Source organism: Salmo salar, chromosome ssa20, assembly GCF_905237065.1.
Source record: "Salmo salar chromosome ssa20, Ssal_v3.1, whole genome shotgun sequence".
NCBI classification, from domain to species: domain Eukaryota; kingdom Metazoa; phylum Chordata; class Actinopteri; order Salmoniformes; family Salmonidae; genus Salmo; species Salmo salar.
This window is the reverse complement of record NC_059461.1, coordinates 19,685,968-19,707,278: the sequence shown is the minus strand read 5'-3', so window position 1 is coordinate 19,707,278 and position 21,311 is coordinate 19,685,968. Positions and strand designations below refer to the sequence as shown.

General features: G+C 41.9%; 1 protein-coding gene across 5 annotated transcripts in view; it reads right to left on the bottom strand.

The window, feature by feature from the left end:
* The window catches only part of LOC106579966 (ral guanine nucleotide dissociation stimulator), a 61,400-nt gene that overhangs the window by 18,192 nt on the left and 21,897 nt on the right, over positions 1-21,311 (bottom strand). The window contains exons 1-8 of one of the 5 annotated variants that reach the window (XM_045703040.1): positions 16,962-17,337; positions 2,426-2,730; positions 2,222-2,296; positions 1,896-2,089; positions 1,619-1,743; positions 1,277-1,492; positions 1,062-1,165; positions 716-800 (exon numbers count right to left, since the gene is read on the bottom strand). In XM_045703040.1, coding sequence (XP_045558996.1) covers positions 716-800; positions 1,062-1,165; positions 1,277-1,492; positions 1,619-1,743; positions 1,896-2,089; positions 2,222-2,296; positions 2,426-2,730; positions 16,962-17,057 — 1,200 coding nt within the window. In that variant the 5' untranslated portion in view covers positions 17,058-17,337. Of the gene's footprint in view, positions 1-715; positions 801-1,061; positions 1,166-1,276; positions 1,493-1,618; positions 1,744-1,895; positions 2,090-2,221; positions 2,297-2,425; positions 2,731-9,001; positions 9,474-10,732; positions 10,864-16,961; positions 17,338-21,311 lie in introns of those variants that run through there. The other 4 variants (XM_045703039.1, XM_014160432.2, XM_014160431.2 and 1 more) reach the window with 4 other exon arrangements.

The window sequence follows — 21,311 nt, the reverse complement described above, 5'->3', positions numbered from 1 at the left end:
CGTATGACATCAATATGCCGGCAGTTAAAGAGTAACTTATGCTAAACAGGCATAACAATGACGAGGGCACTTCCTATTTCTTTGTGTAGGAATGTATTCAGGTGAGCAGACTAAATATGTTTCTCACGGAGGATTCAGATATAACTGAATATGTTGTCTGCTATCTAATCCTCTGTGATCTTCATCAAAGAGAGTCTGATCTGCCTCTAGTCCTGGTAGAAGCACTGAGCCTCATGTTGAAAGGGTAAAATATGAATGACTACTGTTGACACGCTGTTCTTCTGCAGGCATGCGGTTAGGCATATCAAGTCCTCTCGAAACACAAACACACTGATACTTGCACTGGTGGATCTGATACACTTTAGAGAGAACACTACAAGGTAAGATTCTATACTGTGTTGTACAACTCATGATGAATGATAAATTAGCTAGCAACTGAGAGGAGACAAGGTGTTAGATAGTTTGTCTATTTATTTTCAGGTTGCTATGGAGACCCAGCTGTAGAGATAGAGATGAGGGCCGATAAAGCAGTAATGGGTCAGCCAGCCATATTTCCTGTCAACTACTTAGTTGTCAAAACCCACTTTTGACACAACCACATCCTGTTTATGCAGTCCATATCCTAAAAGATCTACTAGGTGCTGAGTAACATTTGGGTCATTTATGGACACAATCGTTTCTACATCCACGTTTGTCCCTATGATCTTTGACCCACCTTGACCAGCAGCTCTCGGCTTAGAGAGTAGTTGTTGTCATCCGAGAAGATTTCTGACAGCTCACGGAAGGTGCGGAAATTCTCTCTGTTGGCAGAATAAGTCAAATAGGTCAAAAGATGAACCTAATATCTCAGTGGCAAAGACAAACCTAAACCACCACTGCAAAATAACTCAAAATTACATTTTAACTTCTACCATCAACCCAACCATAAACCCACGTCACTAATGATGTTTTCTTTGGTGGTTGGGGAACTTGACCATGAAAACCCCCTGGTTCAATTTATAATCTAATAGTACACCCTCCAACCCAACTGTTATCCCTCTGTCGCTGACCCCCTGTCTCACCTGGACACCTCATCCCAGGTCCTCTTGAGTCGGTGGAGAGAGTTACACTGCAGGGCAGAGAGGATAGCTCGCAGAGATGAGAAGTTCTTGAGGATCCGACATTCCTAAACACAACAGAAGGAACCCATGGTGTGAGAAAAACAGACATGACCAATGACCTACACATGAAACGAACTGTTGAGTGATTGAGCCAGAGAGTGGGTCTAATGCCTTACCCTGGCCACCTCTATCCAGCGCTCCACCAGTCTGGCCCGCTGGGTGGGCTTCAGACAGGTGTTGCTGAGGCAGGTGGTGATGACACAGTTGGTGACACTGTTGAACTGGGCCACTGTGGCCCGAATGGTGGGGGCCAGGTGCTCCTTCCCCTTCTTATCCCGCTGGGACCAGATGCCCCCCAGGCAGTGGTAGGGGACCACCTTCTTGAACAGATCCTACAGGGTGATGTCAGGGGGGAGGGAGAGAGAAGGTAAGGGTAAGTAAGGGTGAGCACAAAGAAGTTGAAATTGAAGTAACTTGAACTCGAGCAGCAAGTTCAAATTAAGAGGAGAATGTCTCACCGCATCCATGAGTGTGAACTGCTCAGCAACCATGATGGGGTCAAAGGACAGTAAGTTCAGGGCAGGAAGCTCGTCCTCAAAGACACTCTCTTCCTGCGTGGCGAACGGACAGCCAACGTGCTCCACTGTAAAGAAAACACAGCTGAGCTAATAATCAGACTGCCTAAATGACCGTCTATATTACCAGTTCACCACAGGCCCTTAATAAACATCAGCATCCCCATCATCCCTGATATCTCTGAGACACAGACCAGTTTAACCCTATCCTGGCTCTCACCGTCAAGGTCCGGCTCACACCGATGCCTGCGGTGGAAGAGGGCCAGCAGGTTGAGTGCGCGGCGCTCCAGGTCGGAGCCAGGGAAGTGTTGGTGCAGGTAGGACATCAGGTGGTGTAGACAGCTATACTGTGGAGGACTCCAGAAGTCCTCTGAGTACTGGTCCAGCCACGCCCCCAGGATGGACGACACATTGCTGCAAGACACAACCCGGATGGGAAGAGGAATGAGGAGACGTGCAGATGACAGAGAGGGAAGAGCACCTGTGGTACATTAGAAATCTGAAAGATCAAACTGTTTGAACACGCTGGTCTCCCCAGACACTTACTGTCTGATCTCTGTGTGGTCCTCCTGAGTGTGTCTGTGTACGGCTATACCAGGCTGGTTCTGAAGCTTGGCATACCTAAGACATGAAGGACACATCTGTCAACGTTCTACAGAGGGAACTGACACGTACACTGTGTTAGTTTGTGTGTGTTTGTGTGTACACATGCACGTGTGGTTTCAGCTTCATAGCCGACAGTCTCTGTACCTGTTGAGTAGGAGGCCCAGCACCTGCTGGGTGGTGGCGAAGGAGCGGTAGGTGCAGAGGAAGATGGTGACGTAGGTGGAGTCCTTGCCCCTGAACGCAGACACCATGTATTCCACCAGCCTCTCCAGCGTACCAGCCTTAATGGTGCGTACTTTACATGTCTCATAAAGGCTGAGAGCAGAGTCTGTCTCCACCCCCAGCCATCGCTGCCCTTTACTGGCCGACTGGTGCAGCTGCACTTTCCTCAGGGTGATGGTGAAGACTGCCCCCTCCTCCACCTCCTCTCCGATCTCCTGTGTCGAGCTCTACAGGAAAAACAAGACAGCAAAATTTTGGAAATACACAAGCAACGTTTGAGATCGAGCCTTTGCTCTTTCTCTCTCCCTCTCTCTCTCTCTCTCTCTCTCTCTCACTCACACTCATACACACACTTAGTGTGCACATATGTGTCTATCAGTGGAGGCTGCTGAGGGGAGGACGGCTCATAATAATGGTTGGAATGGAGTCAATGGAATGGCATCAACCACATAGAAACCTCATGTTTGACGTGTTTGATACCATTCCATTAACTCCATTCCAGCCATTCCAGCAGCCTCCACTGGGGTATATGCATAAATAACAATACTGTTCAGCAAACAGAGGTTGCTATAGATACACAGCCCATGCTTTACAAACAAGGAACTAACAATCAAATGTATTTATAAAGCTCTTCTTACATCAGCTGATGTCACAAAGTGCTGTACAGGAACCCAGCCTAAAACCCCAAACAGCAAGCAATGCAGGTGTAGAAGCCCAATGAAAGAGGCCATAAAACAGTTCACTGTTGTTGATTGTTGTCACCATTCGTTTTTTTCTCCAGCTCTCCAACACAGAATGATGTAAACAACGATGGTCATTTATACGCACACAGTCTGACATAACCAGTACATGTAGCAGAATACATGTACATTACAGGACTTTACAGTGAGCATCCCAGGCACTTGACCCAGATAGCCAAGCAACATCGGTTTAATCCCTTTTTGGCTTCCGACCTCTGTGGTGGACTGGTATGTACAGTAATCTAGCATGCCACAGACATCAGTCATTCCCTTACTCGTGTATCTGTCACACGTTATTCATCAGAACCTTCCAGTAGCTAGGTATACAGCAGCTTCTCCCTCAGACATCTGCTGTTAGTCGTAGCCTACTCTGTACTCTCTCACCTTCAATCACACAGCTGCTCCGTTTTGCCCGGTTTCCATGGAGTGGAGCAGCTGCATTTCCAGTTCAGGTGCTATATTCATATTATCAATGATGCAACCTATTTTTGAACAGAAGTGTTTACTGTATGTTGTTACAAATAATTTTTTACATGTTTGTTTCCTAGTGGTTAGAGCGTTGGGCCAGTAACCGCAAGTTTGCTGGATCGAATCACCGAGATGACAAGGTAAAAATCTGTCGCTCTGCCCCTGAGCAAGGCAGTTAACCCACTGTTCCCCGGGCGCAGAAGACGTGGATGTCGATTATGGCAGCCCTCCACACCTCTCTGATTCAGAGGGGTTGGGTTAAATGCAGAAGACACATTTCAGTTGAAGGCATTCAGTTATACAACTGACTAGGTACCCCCCTTTCCCTTGTATGGCAGAGGCTGAGCACACCAGCACTGGACTTGACAGTGAGAGTAGCCCTTATTTACATTTACATTTACATTTTAGTCATTTAGCAGACGCTCTTATCCAGAGCGACTTACAGTAGTGATCATCTGAGCCATACAGAAATGCTGCTGGCCTATCAATCTAAACCCAATGGAACACAGCCCTGCTCTTAACATAATGGCAACCTTTCTAGGTTCATGGAGCAAGGCCTCAAATCAGTGCTATTCAGATTCACCAGGTCTTGAATAATGAAAGAATGAAAAGAAGAAAGAAACCTTAATCCTAATGTAAATGTAGATTAAAGGGTTTCGATAAGATTAGGCTTGTATGGAAAACTCTATTTGTGTAGTCTGTGTATGTGTATACAGTGATGAACTGTGGCTGCCTGTGGTATGGCTGTGCCACACAGGACCTATTTACAACTGCAGAAAAGTCAGGGGACTCTCCAGAGACCAGGTTACCATGGAAACCAGAGGAAACTCCCAAAGAGCCACAGGAACAGGGCATAAGTAGGGCCAGGAAACAGACATATAAGTGAAAACAGCTTCCCCCATTTAGCCTTAACCAGTCATATTCCCTCTCTGCCTGACTCATAGCTTAGTCAGCAACAGAGGTGTCATGGGTAGCCCTAGTAGTGTGCCTTTGGTCTCAATTCCACTTTCTGTTGTTCTAACACAAAAAGAGCCACCATCACAAACATACAATATATAGATGTAGGATCTTCATCCGAGCCAGTTTGCTACAGCATGAAAATAATCCTGCAGCAACAGGAAATGTTCATTATTATGTGGATTATAATGAATGGACATTTTTGTAGGGGCTGATACATTTTTGTAAGGGAAAAATCAAGGCTGACATTTCAAAGTGGAAATTACAAACTTCAGAAGCCATTTTAAATCTCAAATGCATTACACCTTTTAAATGTCCTGCAATGCCGTAAAGTTATCCTGCAACAAGGTGATCAAATTGAGGTCCTACATCTGTTCACCATCGGATTCAAATAAACTGCGAAGACCTTTGTCACCAACCATTTCGTTGACAGGTTTTCATTATTCTGTGAGTACTCATTCATATGATAATTGTATTAGTGCAGATTTTTATCAAGTGTTGATAGGCCTACTTGAGTTGATTTTGTATTAAGTGTTGGATCTTGAGTTGATTTGATCAAGTGTTGTACTTGAGCACACACTAATAGTGGCACCATGCATTCTAAGAAGTAAACGTCCTCATTATGGCAAACAGGTGCTGCTGTCACAAGGGTGTGATGATGACTAGATACTAGACAATGGCAGGAAATCTCTAATAGGGAAGAAAGGAAACAAGACTCACGTGGGGATGAGTCTCCTTTCAAACAAGTCATCAGTTTATCAGAAAGCGAATTCTAACTGGAAAGTCCATCAAAAACGAAAGAATGAAAACTAGCCTTTAATTGACAGGCCAGGAACCTCACTGTAACCACAACTGCAACATTTGAATGGGTTCTGTTTTGCAAGCTCACTTTTTATGCAAGACTGTGTCAGAATGAAAACTTCTATGGGGAACTTCCTCTGTCAATGCAAGTCGACAATGAGTGGTCATACTCACGGTCTCACCTACAGTATGTATTATGCATCCCATCTCTAAAAATAATCTATCTGGATGTGTTAGCTTCAGTCAGTTAGAAACCTTACCAATAGCATGTAGCGAGGCTATTGCCACAATGACCACATAAACAAAGCATTGATCTTTGGACTCTGAGCTAGTGCCAACAGAGACCTCCATCCTTCAGCCAACAGTTGCAGATAATCCGTTCTATACATGTGCCTGAATACACATTGTCACATGGCACAATCACAGCTAATGCACATAGCATCGCTATAACAATCTACTTTTTATAATTGTATTTCAGTAGTTTGTTGATAGTGTTGGCTATTGGGAAATTGTTGGCAAATCCACAGCTGGTTTCATAATCATCCTCTCCTCCAGGTGTTCAGGGAACTGACACATAGAAAGTCCACACCAGAAAGAGATCTACTCCGAAATAAAGTAAACAAGTACACAACACAAACAATAGTGCAGTCCAACAGTGACCCTCTAGCACAGGCAGCAGCTTCCGCTAACACACAATGACTGTTTATAGCCAATGAGATCATGTACAGTTTAGGATCACTTTTTTTCTAGAGCAAAATCTCAACTATAAACACAAATATACACCCGAATTACACAAACTTTGCAGAAAATGTCCCGTAGACATCAATTTATGATTTACACAAAACTTAGTATGCAAGGGTAGCATGCGAGTGTGCATTATCTGCTTGTCTTACTCATTTTCTTTTGAGTGCTGTTCTTTAAGAGAGGGCCTGTGAGCACAAGAGAGTTGAATGTTCAGAATGTTCTTTGTTCTATTTGAATTCATATCAGGAGCTGTATCCACAAAAATTATATTTGGAATAGTCAGACAGAACAAGGCCTACATCCTTGCTATAACACTGGTAGCCAATGGTTTGGGACATTAGTAAGAATTCATGTTTGGAAGTAAGTCAAAGACAACTACTTACTTGGTATTAAGTCTCAAAAACTTGGAATAAAGTTATTTTCCAGGATGCAGGCCTAAACATTCCAGACACTGTCTGTTTCTTTCATTCAACCTTCATGAACCTCAGTGCCACTCTCCCTCTCTTTCACTCGCTGTCCCTCTTCCTCTCCCTTTCCCTTTCTCTCCCTTTCTGTCTCCATTCAAATGAGCTACAAATCCACCTACAGTTTCTCATTACAGTACTCAGTCAAACTTCCGCTTGCAGTCTGCAGTCTTCAGGATAAGATCCAACAAACAATGGTCTCCTTAACAAAAGGACATTTGTAGAGCATTTCCACAAACACACACACATACATAAACACACACAAAACAACAACAAAGTATGTAATTAACTATTTGGAGGGAGAGTATGATTTGCTATTGACTTATTTGTTTGACGAATGATATGTCCAATTTGTTCATTACCACATATGTGAAAATAGTCTTTAAATTCTTAAGCCCTAATATTTTAATTATTGCATTATAAACAATAACACTTTTCAATTACGGTCCGCCAGTCACGTCCTGACCATAGCAAGATGTGATTTTCTATGGTAGAGTAGGTCAGGGCGTGACAGGGGGTGTTTTGTGTTTTTCTATGTTTTCTATTTCTATGTTTAAGTTCTAGTTTTTCTATTTCTATGTTGTTTTCTTTGGGGTTGATCTCCAATTGGAGGCACCTGGTCCTCGTTACCGCTGATTGGAGATCATATTTAAGTAGGGGTTTTTCTTCCTGGGTTTTGTGGGTGATTATATTTTGAGTAGTGTTTGTTTCTCTCTGCGTCACGGTTTGTTGTTTTGTAAATTCAGTTATTTATGTTTTGCAAAGTTTCACGGATTTAATAAAATGTGGAACTACAACCACGCTGCACTTTGGTCCGATCCTTTCGACAGCCGTGACACTGCCATCTTTTACCAAGGAGAATCTGTGCCAGTATCACCAATTTAATCTCTTTGATTGACCTAATAAACTCAAAACCGAAATAAACAATTAGCTATAAAGTGCAGTACTTTATCATCATAACAGTATATTGGCTAGATGACTATGAATCATGGCTAATGGACAAGGGCCAAAGGAAGGACACACATATACAGGGTGAGGACGTCATCCACAAGACAAAGTGGCTCCTCCTCTCTACCCTTGGTTGTACCACTATCCATAATGTAATATTTCAGATGACAGAGTAACCATAACAGTATCAATCTTATGCCAAGCCTGTGACACAGCACTCCTGAGATAGACCGAGTTATTTACAGACTCTCACTACACCATCATTTCAGCTCAAGGACATATAACCGCATAGGGGTTACAGGGGCTATAGGGGCCCTAAAGCAATCAACGGCCATTGGCTGAAGTGTCAAAATCATTTCAATGGACTGAGTTTTCTTATACACAACTGAACCATTGAATTCCAATACTGTACATTCACCATTCCTTCTCAGCTGAAGGAGAAGAATGGCTGTGATTGTAGAGGCAGCTCCCAGGCCAATGAAAGAGGGGGATTAAGCATTAGGTAATTGTGTTACTGGAGAGGATTAGATTATAGGAGAGAGAGAGTTAGTGCATGTAGGAGTGGAGACTGAATTGCCCTCTAAACTTGTGACAAATGAAGGAAACATACTGTCTTTAATAATAATGGAGCGTTTGAATTCCAGCCTTTCGTTTCACAAGCTTGTTGAAACTCTTAAAGCAGCATTTATTCTTCAGAAGGATATTGAACGTATTTAGAAACATGCATGCCAGACGGCGGTGTTACTGGTAACATACAGTAAGTACACACACACGGTTTGTATACGCACTTTCCCAGAATTACAGATGTTTTGCCTGCCAATTCTTGATCTGCTGTAACAACTAAAAACATTCAAAGTCACTGTATCAATTACGCTCCTGTCCTCATCTGATCTCCTCTGATCGAAGGAGGCATTATGTAAGGCCAACCAATTTGATTAGTCATCCCCAATGCTTTATTTGCGGCAACTTCTCAGTGAAAAACAACTGTTAAAAGTACAGACCCATAGTATAATATGTGCTGAAGTATATGTACTTCTTTACACGTTCCCCATCTGCCTATAAGGCCAGTATTGAGCATCAGCACATAGTAGCCTAAGTTAGAAGGAACATATCCCACTCTTTTGGATCTTCCAATGAAATGTGGGTAGTACAGGACACTCAGGACTTATGTCATGATAACAACCATATAAAAACTCTGAAACATCACTATGAACTTCAGTAGGCCTACATTTTATACATTTTGATAAGACTCAAAATCAATAGGATACTACCACATCCCAAATGTTCAGTTTAGGGACACGAGCTATAGGCCGTGAGCCTAGAATTACTGATTCGGTATTGATGTAGAGTTCTTTACGCACAGCTCACTGGCTTACCTCAAATAGTGGTAGGTCAGGGTCCAAATGAGTAAAACTGTGAAGGACCACCGGGCTTTCGTTCTCGCCAACCTCCAGCTTTACCCCATCCCAAATATTTCGCACCTTCCATGTTCCAGCATCAAACATCTCATCGAGGTATCCTGATTTGATGTTTTGCGCATCAGAGTACATCCCCATAAAGTGGACCATTGATAAAGGATACGATTATGGCAGTCAATAGCTGCTGTGACAACCTATCTTGGTCGTACATCCATAGTTCTCTCGTATGATAGGCTACAATAACATTATTTTTTACCATGGACCCACCCACACAGTAAAAATGGACTTACATAGACGGAGTATGCTACTGTACTAAAGGCAAGCGCCTCGACCTACTGTACTTGGTAATGCATGACTCAGTTACGGAAAGTGCTTCATAGCTCCACCTTTCTTACGGTACCCTTCCCTCGGGGAATCGTTGTTACTATTATGTCGTTGTGGAAACCGTCTCCAGAGAAGGTATTGTATATTGATACATTCGTCCGGTTAAAATGTATTCACTGCATGTATCTATTACGCGCAACAACAGAGGTATTGTACCTCAGTAGAAATATAAAAGGATAGAAAACAACTAGAGCGTATAGGCCACCAAAACCTTACAATAAATCTAATGGATGGACCATAGTCAGTGAAGCATTTTGAAGGCAAGTGAATCCTTTAGATGTTATGTAACCCCCAGGGAGTGCTGGGGTATTTTTTACAATTGTGCAATGACTCCGAAGCAATTATCTTGAGGTGAGGCAACAACTACAAGTAACATTCAATACTTTTCTCCTTTTTTGAAAACAGCTGGTTATCTAAAAAAGATGATAAGTTTGCAGGTCAAAGGAATGGTATCATTAGGGGTATAATTGTATGTTCTGTGGATGAGTGCTCATGTCATCTCCAACATTGACTGGACAGACAATTTTGATGGTATTTCTCTTGAGTGACACTTCCCTCTGCTGGTCAGAATTGGAACACACTTGGAACCTCTAGAACCAAACGTCACTATAACACATTGCAAAATACAATATTCAACAACATGCACTATTCTAAGTGTGAGAAATAAAAGAAAAACAGGTGTGACTGTGAAAACATCTGCTTTAACAACAGGGGGTGTTTTCTCCAATACATTCCTGAGCCCACATTTTCTCCCATGTCCCATCATTCAGCAGCACAAGATAGAGATTACTGGTGCTGCTATGATTCAGATTCACAAATCTCTCCCTGAACAGCTGTATGGGACGAGGAGATACAGACAGAGAGAGGAGAGAGAGAGAGTGAAAGGGATGGGGTAGGGAGAGGGAGAGTTGTCAGCCTGGAGGTGCAACAAGCTGGCTACCTTTTGCCCTTCTATGATTGAACCACAGTCCACCCTCTTCCATTTGTCAGGCTTCCTGCTTGAATCAATAAACAGTGTTGTTCTAATATGGCAGATACCCCAACATGGTTTACTCTCAGCAAGTGCTCATGTACTAACTGTACTATTACTACTAACCTATAACTACAAAATACAGAAGTATGATCATATCATACTTAGAACAGAAACAACAAAGCCAAGCTATTGGATAATATGCCACTGCTAAATGTGAGGAACACACACATACTGTATGCACACACGCACATGCTCGGGCTCATAAAAAAAAAGTAATTTATCAAAGAAACTTTTTCCTGCATAATATTGAGTGTATCAGAGTTGATACCTACCTTTCGGTCTACCTCTCTGTGTCTCACAGTAATGAAGGCAGCCTGGCACATAGACTGAGTCCAACAGTAGTCTCCACCCCTCAGCAGCCCACAGGTCCACTGAGCCCACCACATCACTGCTTCCCTCAGAACCAGAGAATAAGACTGGAGAATAAAACTGGACCGGGACAGAGAACCAAAAGCACGGCTTAGGGCTGTCCCTTTTCTCCCCTCCCCAGTCACAGATTGGGTGACCACCTCAGGCCCACTCCAGTGGATGTTTACTTAAACAGTTGTGTCAACACGCAAGAAACTGAACAATAAAATATTAACTTCTACTAAAAGATGATAGGGATTCCAAAAAGCCTGTTCATAGCTTGTAAGAGTGAAGAAACTGTCCCATTGTTCAATTGCAAATTACAACTATAAACGGTACTTTACAGTGCCTTCAGAAACTATTCACACCCCTTGACTTCTTCCATATTTTGTTGTGTTACAGCCTGAATTTAAAAGTAATTACATTGAGATTTGTTGTCACTGGCCTACACACACTACCTCATAATGTGAAAGTGGAATTATGTTTTTCGGAATTTTTACAAATGAATAAAAAATGTATATCTGAAATGTCTTGAGTCAATAAGTATTCAACCCTTTTGTTATGGCAAGCCTAAAAAAGTTCAGGAGAAAGAAATTGCTTAACAAGTCACATAATAGGTTGCATGGACTCACTCTGTGTGCAATAATAGTGTTTAACATGATTTTTGAATGACTACCTCATCTCTGTACCCCACACATATAAAGACCAGAGAGGTTTTCCAATGCCTCGCAAAGAAGGGCACCTATGGGTAGATTGGTAAAAAAAAAGTTGCCGGAGAGGAAGGAAACCGCTCAGGGATTTTACCATGAGGCCAATTGTGACTTTAAAACAGTTACAGAGTTTAATGGCTGTGATAGGAGAAAACTGAGGATGGATCAACAACATTGTAGTTACTCCACAAAACTAACCTAATTGACAGAGTGAAAAGAAAGAAGCCTGTACAGAATAAAAAGATTCCAAAACATGCATCCTGTTTGCAACAAGAAAATACTGCAAAAAATGTGCCAAAGAAATGAACTTTTTGTCCTGAATACAGTGTTATGTTTGGGACAAATCCAATACAACACATTACTGAGTACCACTCTCCATATTTTCAAGCATAGTGGTGGCTGCATTATGTTATGGGTATGCTTGTAATTATTAAGGACTGGGGAGCTTTTCAGGATAAAACATTTTGCCAAGCACAGGGAAAATCCTAGAGGAAAACCAGGTTCAGTCTGCTTTCCACCAGAAACCTGGAGATGAATTCACATATCAGATGGATAATAACCTAAAACACAAAGCAAAATCTACACTGGTGTTGCTTACCAGGGGACAGTGAATGTTCCAGGGTGGGCGAGTTACAGGTTTGACTTCAATCTGCTTGAGAATCTATGGCAAGACTTGAAAATGGTTGTCAAGCAATGATCAACAACCAATTTCACAAAGCTTAAATAAAATAAATAGGCAAATATTGTGTAATCCAGGTGTGCAAATCTCTTAGAGACGTACCCAGAAAGACTCAAAGCTGTAATCGCTGTCAAAGGTGATTCTATCATGTATTGACTCAGGGGTGTAAATACTCACGTAGTCCCGTGTGGCTCAGTTGGTAGAGCATGGTGTTTGCAACGCCAGGGTTGTGGGTTCGATTCCCACGGGGGACCGGTACGGAGAAAAAAATGTATGAAATGTATGCATTCACTACTGTAAGTCGCTCTGGATAAGAGCGCCTGCTAAATGATGTAAGTGAGATATTTATGTATTTAATTTTCAATAAATTAGCAAACATTTATTTTTTACTTTTACCCCTTTTTTCGTGGTATCCAAATAGTAGTTACAGTCTTCTCCCATCGCTGTAACTCCCGTACAGACTCAGGAGGCGAAGGTCGAGAGCCATGCGTCCTCCGAAACACAACCCAACCAAGCCACACTGCTTCTTGACACACTGCCCGCTTAACCCAGAAGCCAGCCACACCAATGTGTCGGAGGAAACAGTGTACACCTGGCGACCATGTCAGCGTGCATGCGCCCGACCCGCCACAGGAGTTGCTAGAGCACAATGGGACAAGGACATCCCTGCCAGCCGAACCATCCCCTAACCTGGACAACGCTGGGCCAATTGTGTGCCGTCCCCTGGATCTCCCGGTCACAGCCGGCTGCGACAGGGCCTAGACTCTAACCAGGATCTCTAGTGGCACAGCTAGCAACTGTGATGCAGTGCCTTAGACCACCGCGCCACTCGGGAGGCCGTAAAATTTGCAACATTTCTAAAAACGTTTCACTTTGTCATTAGGGTGTGTGTAAAGGGGTGTGAGAAAAAATATATTTAATACATTTTTTTATTCAGATTGTAACAACAAAATGTGGAATAAGTAATGTGGTATGAATACTTTCTGAAGGCACTGTATTTCTCTGAACAGAAAATAAAAATGAAATCACTGGCATCATGTTACCCTGAAATTCCCAGGGCTATTCCTATTCAGCTGAAATTGTGAGGCAAAATGTATATAAGGCCTAACAAAATAGATTATGGCAATTCTATATTTTCATCAGTTAGTCAGCTAATGGACTGACAAATGTAAACCGAAAGCAAACATGGTGAGCATAGGCTGTCAAACCAAAAGCAGTGCCAACACTAGTACAGCTTCCTTATGGTGGACTACAACAACAAGACAAACACGTGAATGAGTTCACCATAAGATACAGGCGTTGTCGTCAATCTCTTATAAAGGTTACATAAGAGCCTAGTTTTATGGGGCGTTATGTGATCTAGAAGCTGAACAACCTGAACAAAAAAGTCACCAAGGAAAATCCCACTGACAGACAGAGAGTTGGCTCCTTAAAACCTTTTACGGCAGTGGCCTATATCAGATGGAGTGGGCCAAAATCCTGCTGCAGTGTGTGCAAACCTGTTCAAGAACTACAGGAAACGTATGATCTCTGTAATTGCAAACAAAGGTTTCTGTACCAAATATTAAGTTTTGCTTTTCTGATGTATCAAATACTTATGTCATGCAATTGAATGCAAATTAATTACTTAAAAATCATACAATGTGATTTTCTGGATTTTTGTTTTAGATTCCGTCTCTCACAGTTGAAGTGTACCTATGATAAAAATTACAGACCTCTACATGCTTTGTAAGTAGGAAAACCTGCAAAATCGGCAGTGTATCAAATGCTTGTTCTCCCCACTGTATATATATATATATATATATATATTTTTTTTTTACAAAAGGCACACGTAGCCTACATATCAATACACACAAACTATCTAGGTCAAATAGGGGAGAGGCGTTGTGCCGTGAGGTGTTGCTTTATCTGTTTATTGAAACCAGGTTTGCTGTTTATTTGATCAATATGAGATGGAACGGAGTTCCATGAAATAAGGGCTCTATATAATACTTTATGCTTTCTGGAATTTGTTCTGGATTTGGGGACTGTGAAAAGACCCCTGGTGGCATGTCTGGTGGAGTAAGTGTGTGTGTCAGAGCTGTGTGTAATTGACTATGCAAACAATTTGGGATTTTCAACACAATGTTTCTTATAAAAATAAACTTTTAACCAAGAGAGACTGGCATGCATAGTATTTATATCAGCCCTCTGATTACAATAAAGAGCAAGACGTGCTCTGTTCTGGGCCACCTGCAGCTTAATTAGGTCTTTCCTTACAGCACTCGGCCACAAGACTGGACAATAATCAAGATAAGACAAAACTAGAGCCTGCAGGACATGCTTTTTGGAGTGTGGTGTCAAAAAAGCAGAGAATCTCTTTATTACAGACAGACCTCTCCTCATCTTTACAACCATTGAATCTATATGTTTTGACCATGACAGTTTATAATCTAAGGTAACGCCAAGTAATTTAGTCTCCTCAACTTGTTCAATAGCCACACCATTAATTACCAGATTCAGCTTAGGTCTAGAACTTAGGGAATGATTTGTACCAAATACAATGCTCTTAGTTTAAGAGATGTTCACGACCAGTTTATTACTGGCCACCCATTCCAAAACAGACTGCAATTCTTTGTTAACCATTAGCATACATGGACACATGTTTTATTTAATGCCAGTGGCAGGTCATTGTTAAAAATAGAAAAGGGTAGAGGGCCTAGCGAGCTGCCCTGCGGTACACCACACTTTACATGTTTGACATTAGGGAAGCTTCCATTAAAGAAAACCCTTTCAGTTATATTAGATAGATAGCTCTGAATCCACAATATGGCAGAGGCTGAAAAGCCATAACACATACGTTTTTTCAACAACAGGTTATGCACTGAAATCTAACAGTACAGCTCCCACAATCTTATTATTATCAGTTTCTTTCAAACAATCATCAGTCATTTGTGTCAGTGCAATACATGTTGAGTGCCCTTCTCTATAAGCATGCTAAAAGTCTGTTGTTAATTTGTTTACAGAGAAATAGCATTGCTGGCAGAAAGTTTATAGGTCTGCTGTTAGAACCAGTAAAGGCCGCTTTACCACTCTTGGGTAGCGGAATTACTTTGGCTTCCCTCCAGGCCTGAGGACAAAGACTTTCCTCTAGGCTCAGATAAAGACATGACAGATAGGAGTGGCTATAGAGTCAGCTACCATCCTCAGTAGCTTTCCATCTAAGTTTGTCAATAATTTCCCCACCTCTTCCACACTAACTTTCCAAAATGCAAACTTGCAATGTTTTTCTTTCATTATTTGTTTTTTATGCATGAATACGATGGCTCACTGTTCGTTTTTGGCATTTCCTGCCTAAATTTGCCCACTTTGCCAATTAAGTAATCATTACAATAATTGGCAACATTAAATGGTTTTGTGATGAATAAGCCATCTGATTCAATGAAAGATGGAGTTGAATTGGTCTTTCTGCTTATAATTTCATTTAAAGTACTGCAAAGTTTTTTTTCCATCATTCTTTATGTCATTGAGCTTGGCTTCATAATATAGTTCTTCTTCTTTTTGTTAAGTTTAGTTATGGGCTTAAAAGAAAAGAAGACACCTGTACCATGTCAGATATAGAGTTGAAATGTATTCCATTTTGAGTTTGCATCCCAATATTACACTTTATATACATCACAGAAGACTGAAATAACAAAACGGACATAGAAACACCGGATTTTCTGTGTGTTTTTTAAAAATAACGTTTATTAATTGAAAATATTCCTAACATTCCACCCATGAAGCCACTCTGCCATTTGACTGCAGGAAAGGGCTACGAAACGTCCCATTCAAACAGAGTGAAATAACTCCTGAGAACCACAGCCCTCCTAACTACCTGACAGAAAGAGTCTGCTCTTATGAACGGATGGATTTATTGCATACCATTATTTCAAGGAGCTGCAGGCCCATTCTGAGACACTCCTAGCTCGTAGGTCTTAGCATTTAAAAACTTTTTGACAACTGCACTGCAGCTAAATGAGGACCATTTGAAAAGCAACCCCTCTGAGGCAGCTTAACAATACCTTAAGGAGACCCCCTATCTAATAGCAGGGAAAAGCAGGGTCTTTCTGATAGGGTTTGGGTCAAGAATGCCAGCAGGAACACAACGTTTTACCAAATACCTCTAGTGCAAAGATTCTGATTTCCAATTTATTTGTTCAACATGTAATTGGAAATAAATCATAGACCAGCGGCTACCATAGGGAACAACAAAAGCAACTTCCTCTATAATCAAGTGTAAGAGGGTTTGAGTAAGAAGAGCACGGCTAGAGGAAGACAGCTGACACAATGAAACACACAGAGATGGACTTGTCACAGTGAGAAGGAACTAGAGGCCAATGTCACACAGTCTATTTCCAAACTCAGAGACTAACAACAACACAAAACCAAATCATTTCCAACACCAACAAAAAGAATGAACCACCAAGTAGCAAGTAATACCATATTTATAACTATGTAATAAATAATAAAAACACATCCACATTCAATAGTGGGCATGACCAAACATGCACAAGAGAAATAATATCGAGGTAAACGCACACCACAGGGGAATGGTTGCCTAACTCTGCTCTTGGATGTGTGCCAGACACACTGAACAGCTGAACCATCAGCCTGGTGGTAGCATACTGTAGCAGTGAATCACCACCCTCTCTCTCACCCATAAACTCTTTCTCTCACATACACACACACACAGCCAAAAAGACTGCGACTGAATCAAATAACAACATATGAGCTCTTTCTTACCAGATCATCCAGTATGTTGACAGGGAAGTCAAACATACACATCTTGACTGGCTGAGCCAAGGCTTTGTGAAGGCTGAAGAGGGACTTGGTCTCCATGCTGCTAAAGCACTCACAGAGACAGAGCACAGAGACAGAGCACAGACGACCGATGCTCCCGGAGCAACAGATCACTACACTCCCACTCGCTTTAACGCTCACTCTGCATCAATCACACACACACACACACAAACAAACAGGAACTCCGGGCTGCTGTTAACAGAAATACCACCACAACTTCCACTGCTGCTGCCGCTGCCTCTACTGAAGACTTGAAGGAACCTGTCTGAGAGGGAGAGAAACCCCCTCGGCTCCCTCACCTGCTACTTCTAGCCTCCCTCCCTCCCTCCCTCTCCCTCTCCCTCTCCTTTCAGCGCTATGTTGGGAGAATCTAAATTGTATACGCCTCGCGTCGTCTCTATTCTCTCCTCATCTCCTTCTCAAAACCTATTGGAGGAGAAGGTCAGAGGGGAGGGACCTTTGGCTTTCTCATCCAATAGGTTTTGAGAAGGAGGCGAGAAGAGAGGACGCGAGGAGTGAGAAAATGCGATTCTCCCAGAGTGTTTCTCACAAGGGAATGTCTGTGCTACGAGCTGCTGCCCTTTCTGCTTTCATCTATTTCATCCTGCAGATGTAGGTAGAACCTCTCAGCATTCAGCTGCGTATCCAACATTCCTCAGTAGCATTGTAATGTTGTTCACACACCCTTTCACACTGACCACAGCCTGCATAATAAGTACTGTATGCAGAAGGCAGAGAAAAAAACGAATGTGAAATGCAGCAGGTGTGCTCATTTCCCTCTGCCTCTCTCCTCTCTGACTGTGCTGCAGTGGAATGAATGTTAACACTGGAAGCCAAGCTACAGCGTTATGTGTAACCAGAGGTGCTAAATAAACAACACATCCAGGGAAAAAAAGAGAAATTGCTCTGGGGCGAAAGGATGTCGCTATGTGGGCTGCTGTCAAGGCAACATTAGAAGTGTATGTTTGGCTACATACATTAGAGGTACAATGTGTACACAGTCCATGCATCTTCCTTCATGAAGTACTGCATCTGTTGATGCCACAACTACCATCTCTAGTGGCTCCCTAGGGGTTCAAACTAACAGCAGAGCTAAAATGAATCTTAGGCTTGATATGTAGGTCACATGGCTTTTACCTCAAATGGCTAAAGGCTAAAGTAGTTTCTCACAAGATTGGGGAAAAAAGGTTGTTCCTCCCCTGAAGACCGCACAAACACACTTGGTACTTTTGTGTACAATGTACAATTCTGGAATATGACTAACGTCCTGTTTCATCATTCACCAGGGGGATTCACAGTTGTGAAATATACATTTCAAAAGCATCAACATGTAGTGTACAATGCTCATTCAGAGAAGTGAGAAGTGGGTCGTTCCATGTCATTTCAGCAAGCCATGACACCCACCATCTCAGATTGTTCTGAAATGGTTTCTGCAGTTAGAAACAGATAACATAAGCATTCCGGAAGCATTATTTTGCTGAAATATAATTTGATCTTAAGTAATTGACTGCACCCAAATTGGCCCTATTAATTTGTAGGATTCACATAATATTCAATAAATATAGTACCTAACATCCGAGTTGTACAAAACTTCATCCTACCAATGAGTAAGACATGAGGAATCCAAATAAATGGTCAAGAGCCACCTACAGACCCCCCCACACCAAGCCCACCCCAACAGCCATTATACAGTATCAGTCCGATCAGAAAATAAGATTCTCACACATTCACCACTATATGCTCATCTATACATTTCACAAGGACCATATCAAACTTAATGGCATAATATGTGTCACTGGAAACTCTCTTTGCACCTATGAGGCTTTTGGAGAGTGGAACAAAGTGATGGAAGCTGTGGGTTCCTGGCAGAGTTCTTGTGTTATAGTTTGCTGCTATGATGAGTACTGGATTGGAATCTCAGGAGCTGTGGATGATGAAAGCATGGACGTAAAGTTGAAATTCATGCATCCAAGTTATCCAGCAAGGTCATTTTCTTGGCCAAACATAAAGGACACGTTATGTATCAAAACCAAGCATCATCTGCACCATTAATGCAACAACCCCTGCAACTGGTCGCCAACATAATTTGGGATGTAGATACATCACTGCAATAGAAGATGCACTAAAGGAAAAGAAAGTGAAATAATAAAATGAGATATGAGTAGTCCTCGGCTCTGTTGATGATTTTTCTTTGATATGTATTTGGGCAAATACATTGTTCTGACTTTAACTCTTCACTCTACATTTATAAATCATTTGAAGGTTCAATCTTGAATTAACATTGAGGAAGGGGGGATTCTTGACACTTTTCCACTAATAGCAGAAACAGCACCCTCTAGTGGTCAGAACCTGGTAATATCAAGTTGTATGACGGTACATAAACCTAACAACTTCAATGATGCATTTCTCTGAACAGGGGAAAATAACCATAATCAAATTCACTGAATAGATTACATTGTATGAGGTAACAATACTCCTATCCGCAGCTTCATACTACTTGTCAGACATAGAGATCTGGTACTTTATACTAGCCATTGGTGTCATCACGTCTTAATCCTTGTTAAGAAGAGGTTTAGTCTAAATCGGTTGTTGAGTACTATATTTATTAAATATTATATGAATCCTATTAATTGAAATGGCAAATTTGGGTGCAATCAATTAACTCAAATTGTTCAAATTGTCTTTCAACAAAATGATGTTGCAGGAATGCTTATCTTATCTGTTTCTAACAACAGAAACGATTTCAGAACAATCTGAGATGGTGGGTGACGAAATCCTCTATCTTTTTGAGGTGGAACGACCCAAGAGACAGATTTGAAATGTAAACTAAATCGTAATTCACAGATTGTATTGTGGTGCAATTTAACATTGGCTATAGGTAGACAGATAGCTGGGCAGTGAAAAGAGTATGTGTGCTATGTTCAATAGAATAAGGTTTGAGACACTGAAAACTGTTTTCAGATGCAGAGACCCACATTGCCTGCCTACTGTAGAAGAGCAGTTGTCATGGAAACTGTAAGGCAAAGCTTTCCCCTCATGGAGCAAAATCGTGTGGCCAATGCCATGGCTGAATTCATGCAAGTCTTGCCTCAGTGAGGGAGTTCTATTAACTGCGGTGCTCCGGACTATGAACCGTGACATGAGCGGGCAAAAGCGGTGAGGGAGGAGCACCCTTCTCAAATGGAACAGTAACCCACGCCACTCGGTCATGTTGTCATCAAGGCAGCATTGTGCATCATCCAGAAACATACATCTCTTTTCCATAAAATATACATTGGATACAGTATACCAAACATTAGGAACACCTTCCTAACATTGAGGCGCACCCTCTCCCCCCTTTTGCCCTCAGAACAGCCTCTATTCGTTGGGGCATGGACTCTACAAGGTGTCGAAAGCGTTCCACAGGGATGCTGGCCCATGTTGACTCCTATGCTTCCCACAGCTGTGTCAAGTTGGCTGGATGTCCTTTGGGTGGTGGACCATTCTTGACACACACAGGAAAAGGTTGTGCATGAAATACCCAACAGCATTGCAGTTCTTGACACAAACCGGTGCCCCTGGCATCTACTACCATACCCCATTCAAAGGTACTTAAATGTTTTGTCTTGCCCATTCATCCTCTGAATGGCACACATACACAATCCATGTCTCAATTGTCTCAAGGCTTAAAAATACTTATTAAACCTGTCTCCTACCCTTCATCTACACTAATTGAAGTGGATTTAACAAGTGACATCAATAAGGGATCATAGCTTTCACCTGGATTAACCTGGTCAGTCCATGTCATGGAAAGTGTTCTTAATGATTTGTATACTCAAGTGTGTTTGAATTTTCAAACTAGTTTTTATTGGGAAGGCAGATAAAGCATTTTTATCAAAAGCAATCACTTTTGCGTGTGAAAACACAGAATCCTACTCATTATGCCATGTGCTTAAAGGGATAGTTCACACAAATAAAAAAATACACAATGGTTTCCTCACCCTGTAATCAGTCTATGGACAAGGTAGGACAGCAATCCAAGCTTTGGTTTAGTTTCCCTGGCAGTGGCTGTTTCCAAATTATAATGTTTTAGCATTTGTGGCACAAATTCCATTCAAGTCATGGAACCTGAAAATGTTTGTCATCAGGGAGGGTATTTTTCTCCTCGCTCTGCTGACAAGTATTTTTTCTCTGCTCATTCAGGAGTAGTAAAGGCCTAGTGCACTAATTTGGTGGATACATATATTTTATTGTTATTTATCAAGGGGTACTGCAGTACCCTCAGTACCCCTACTTTCTGAGGCTATGCCTCAG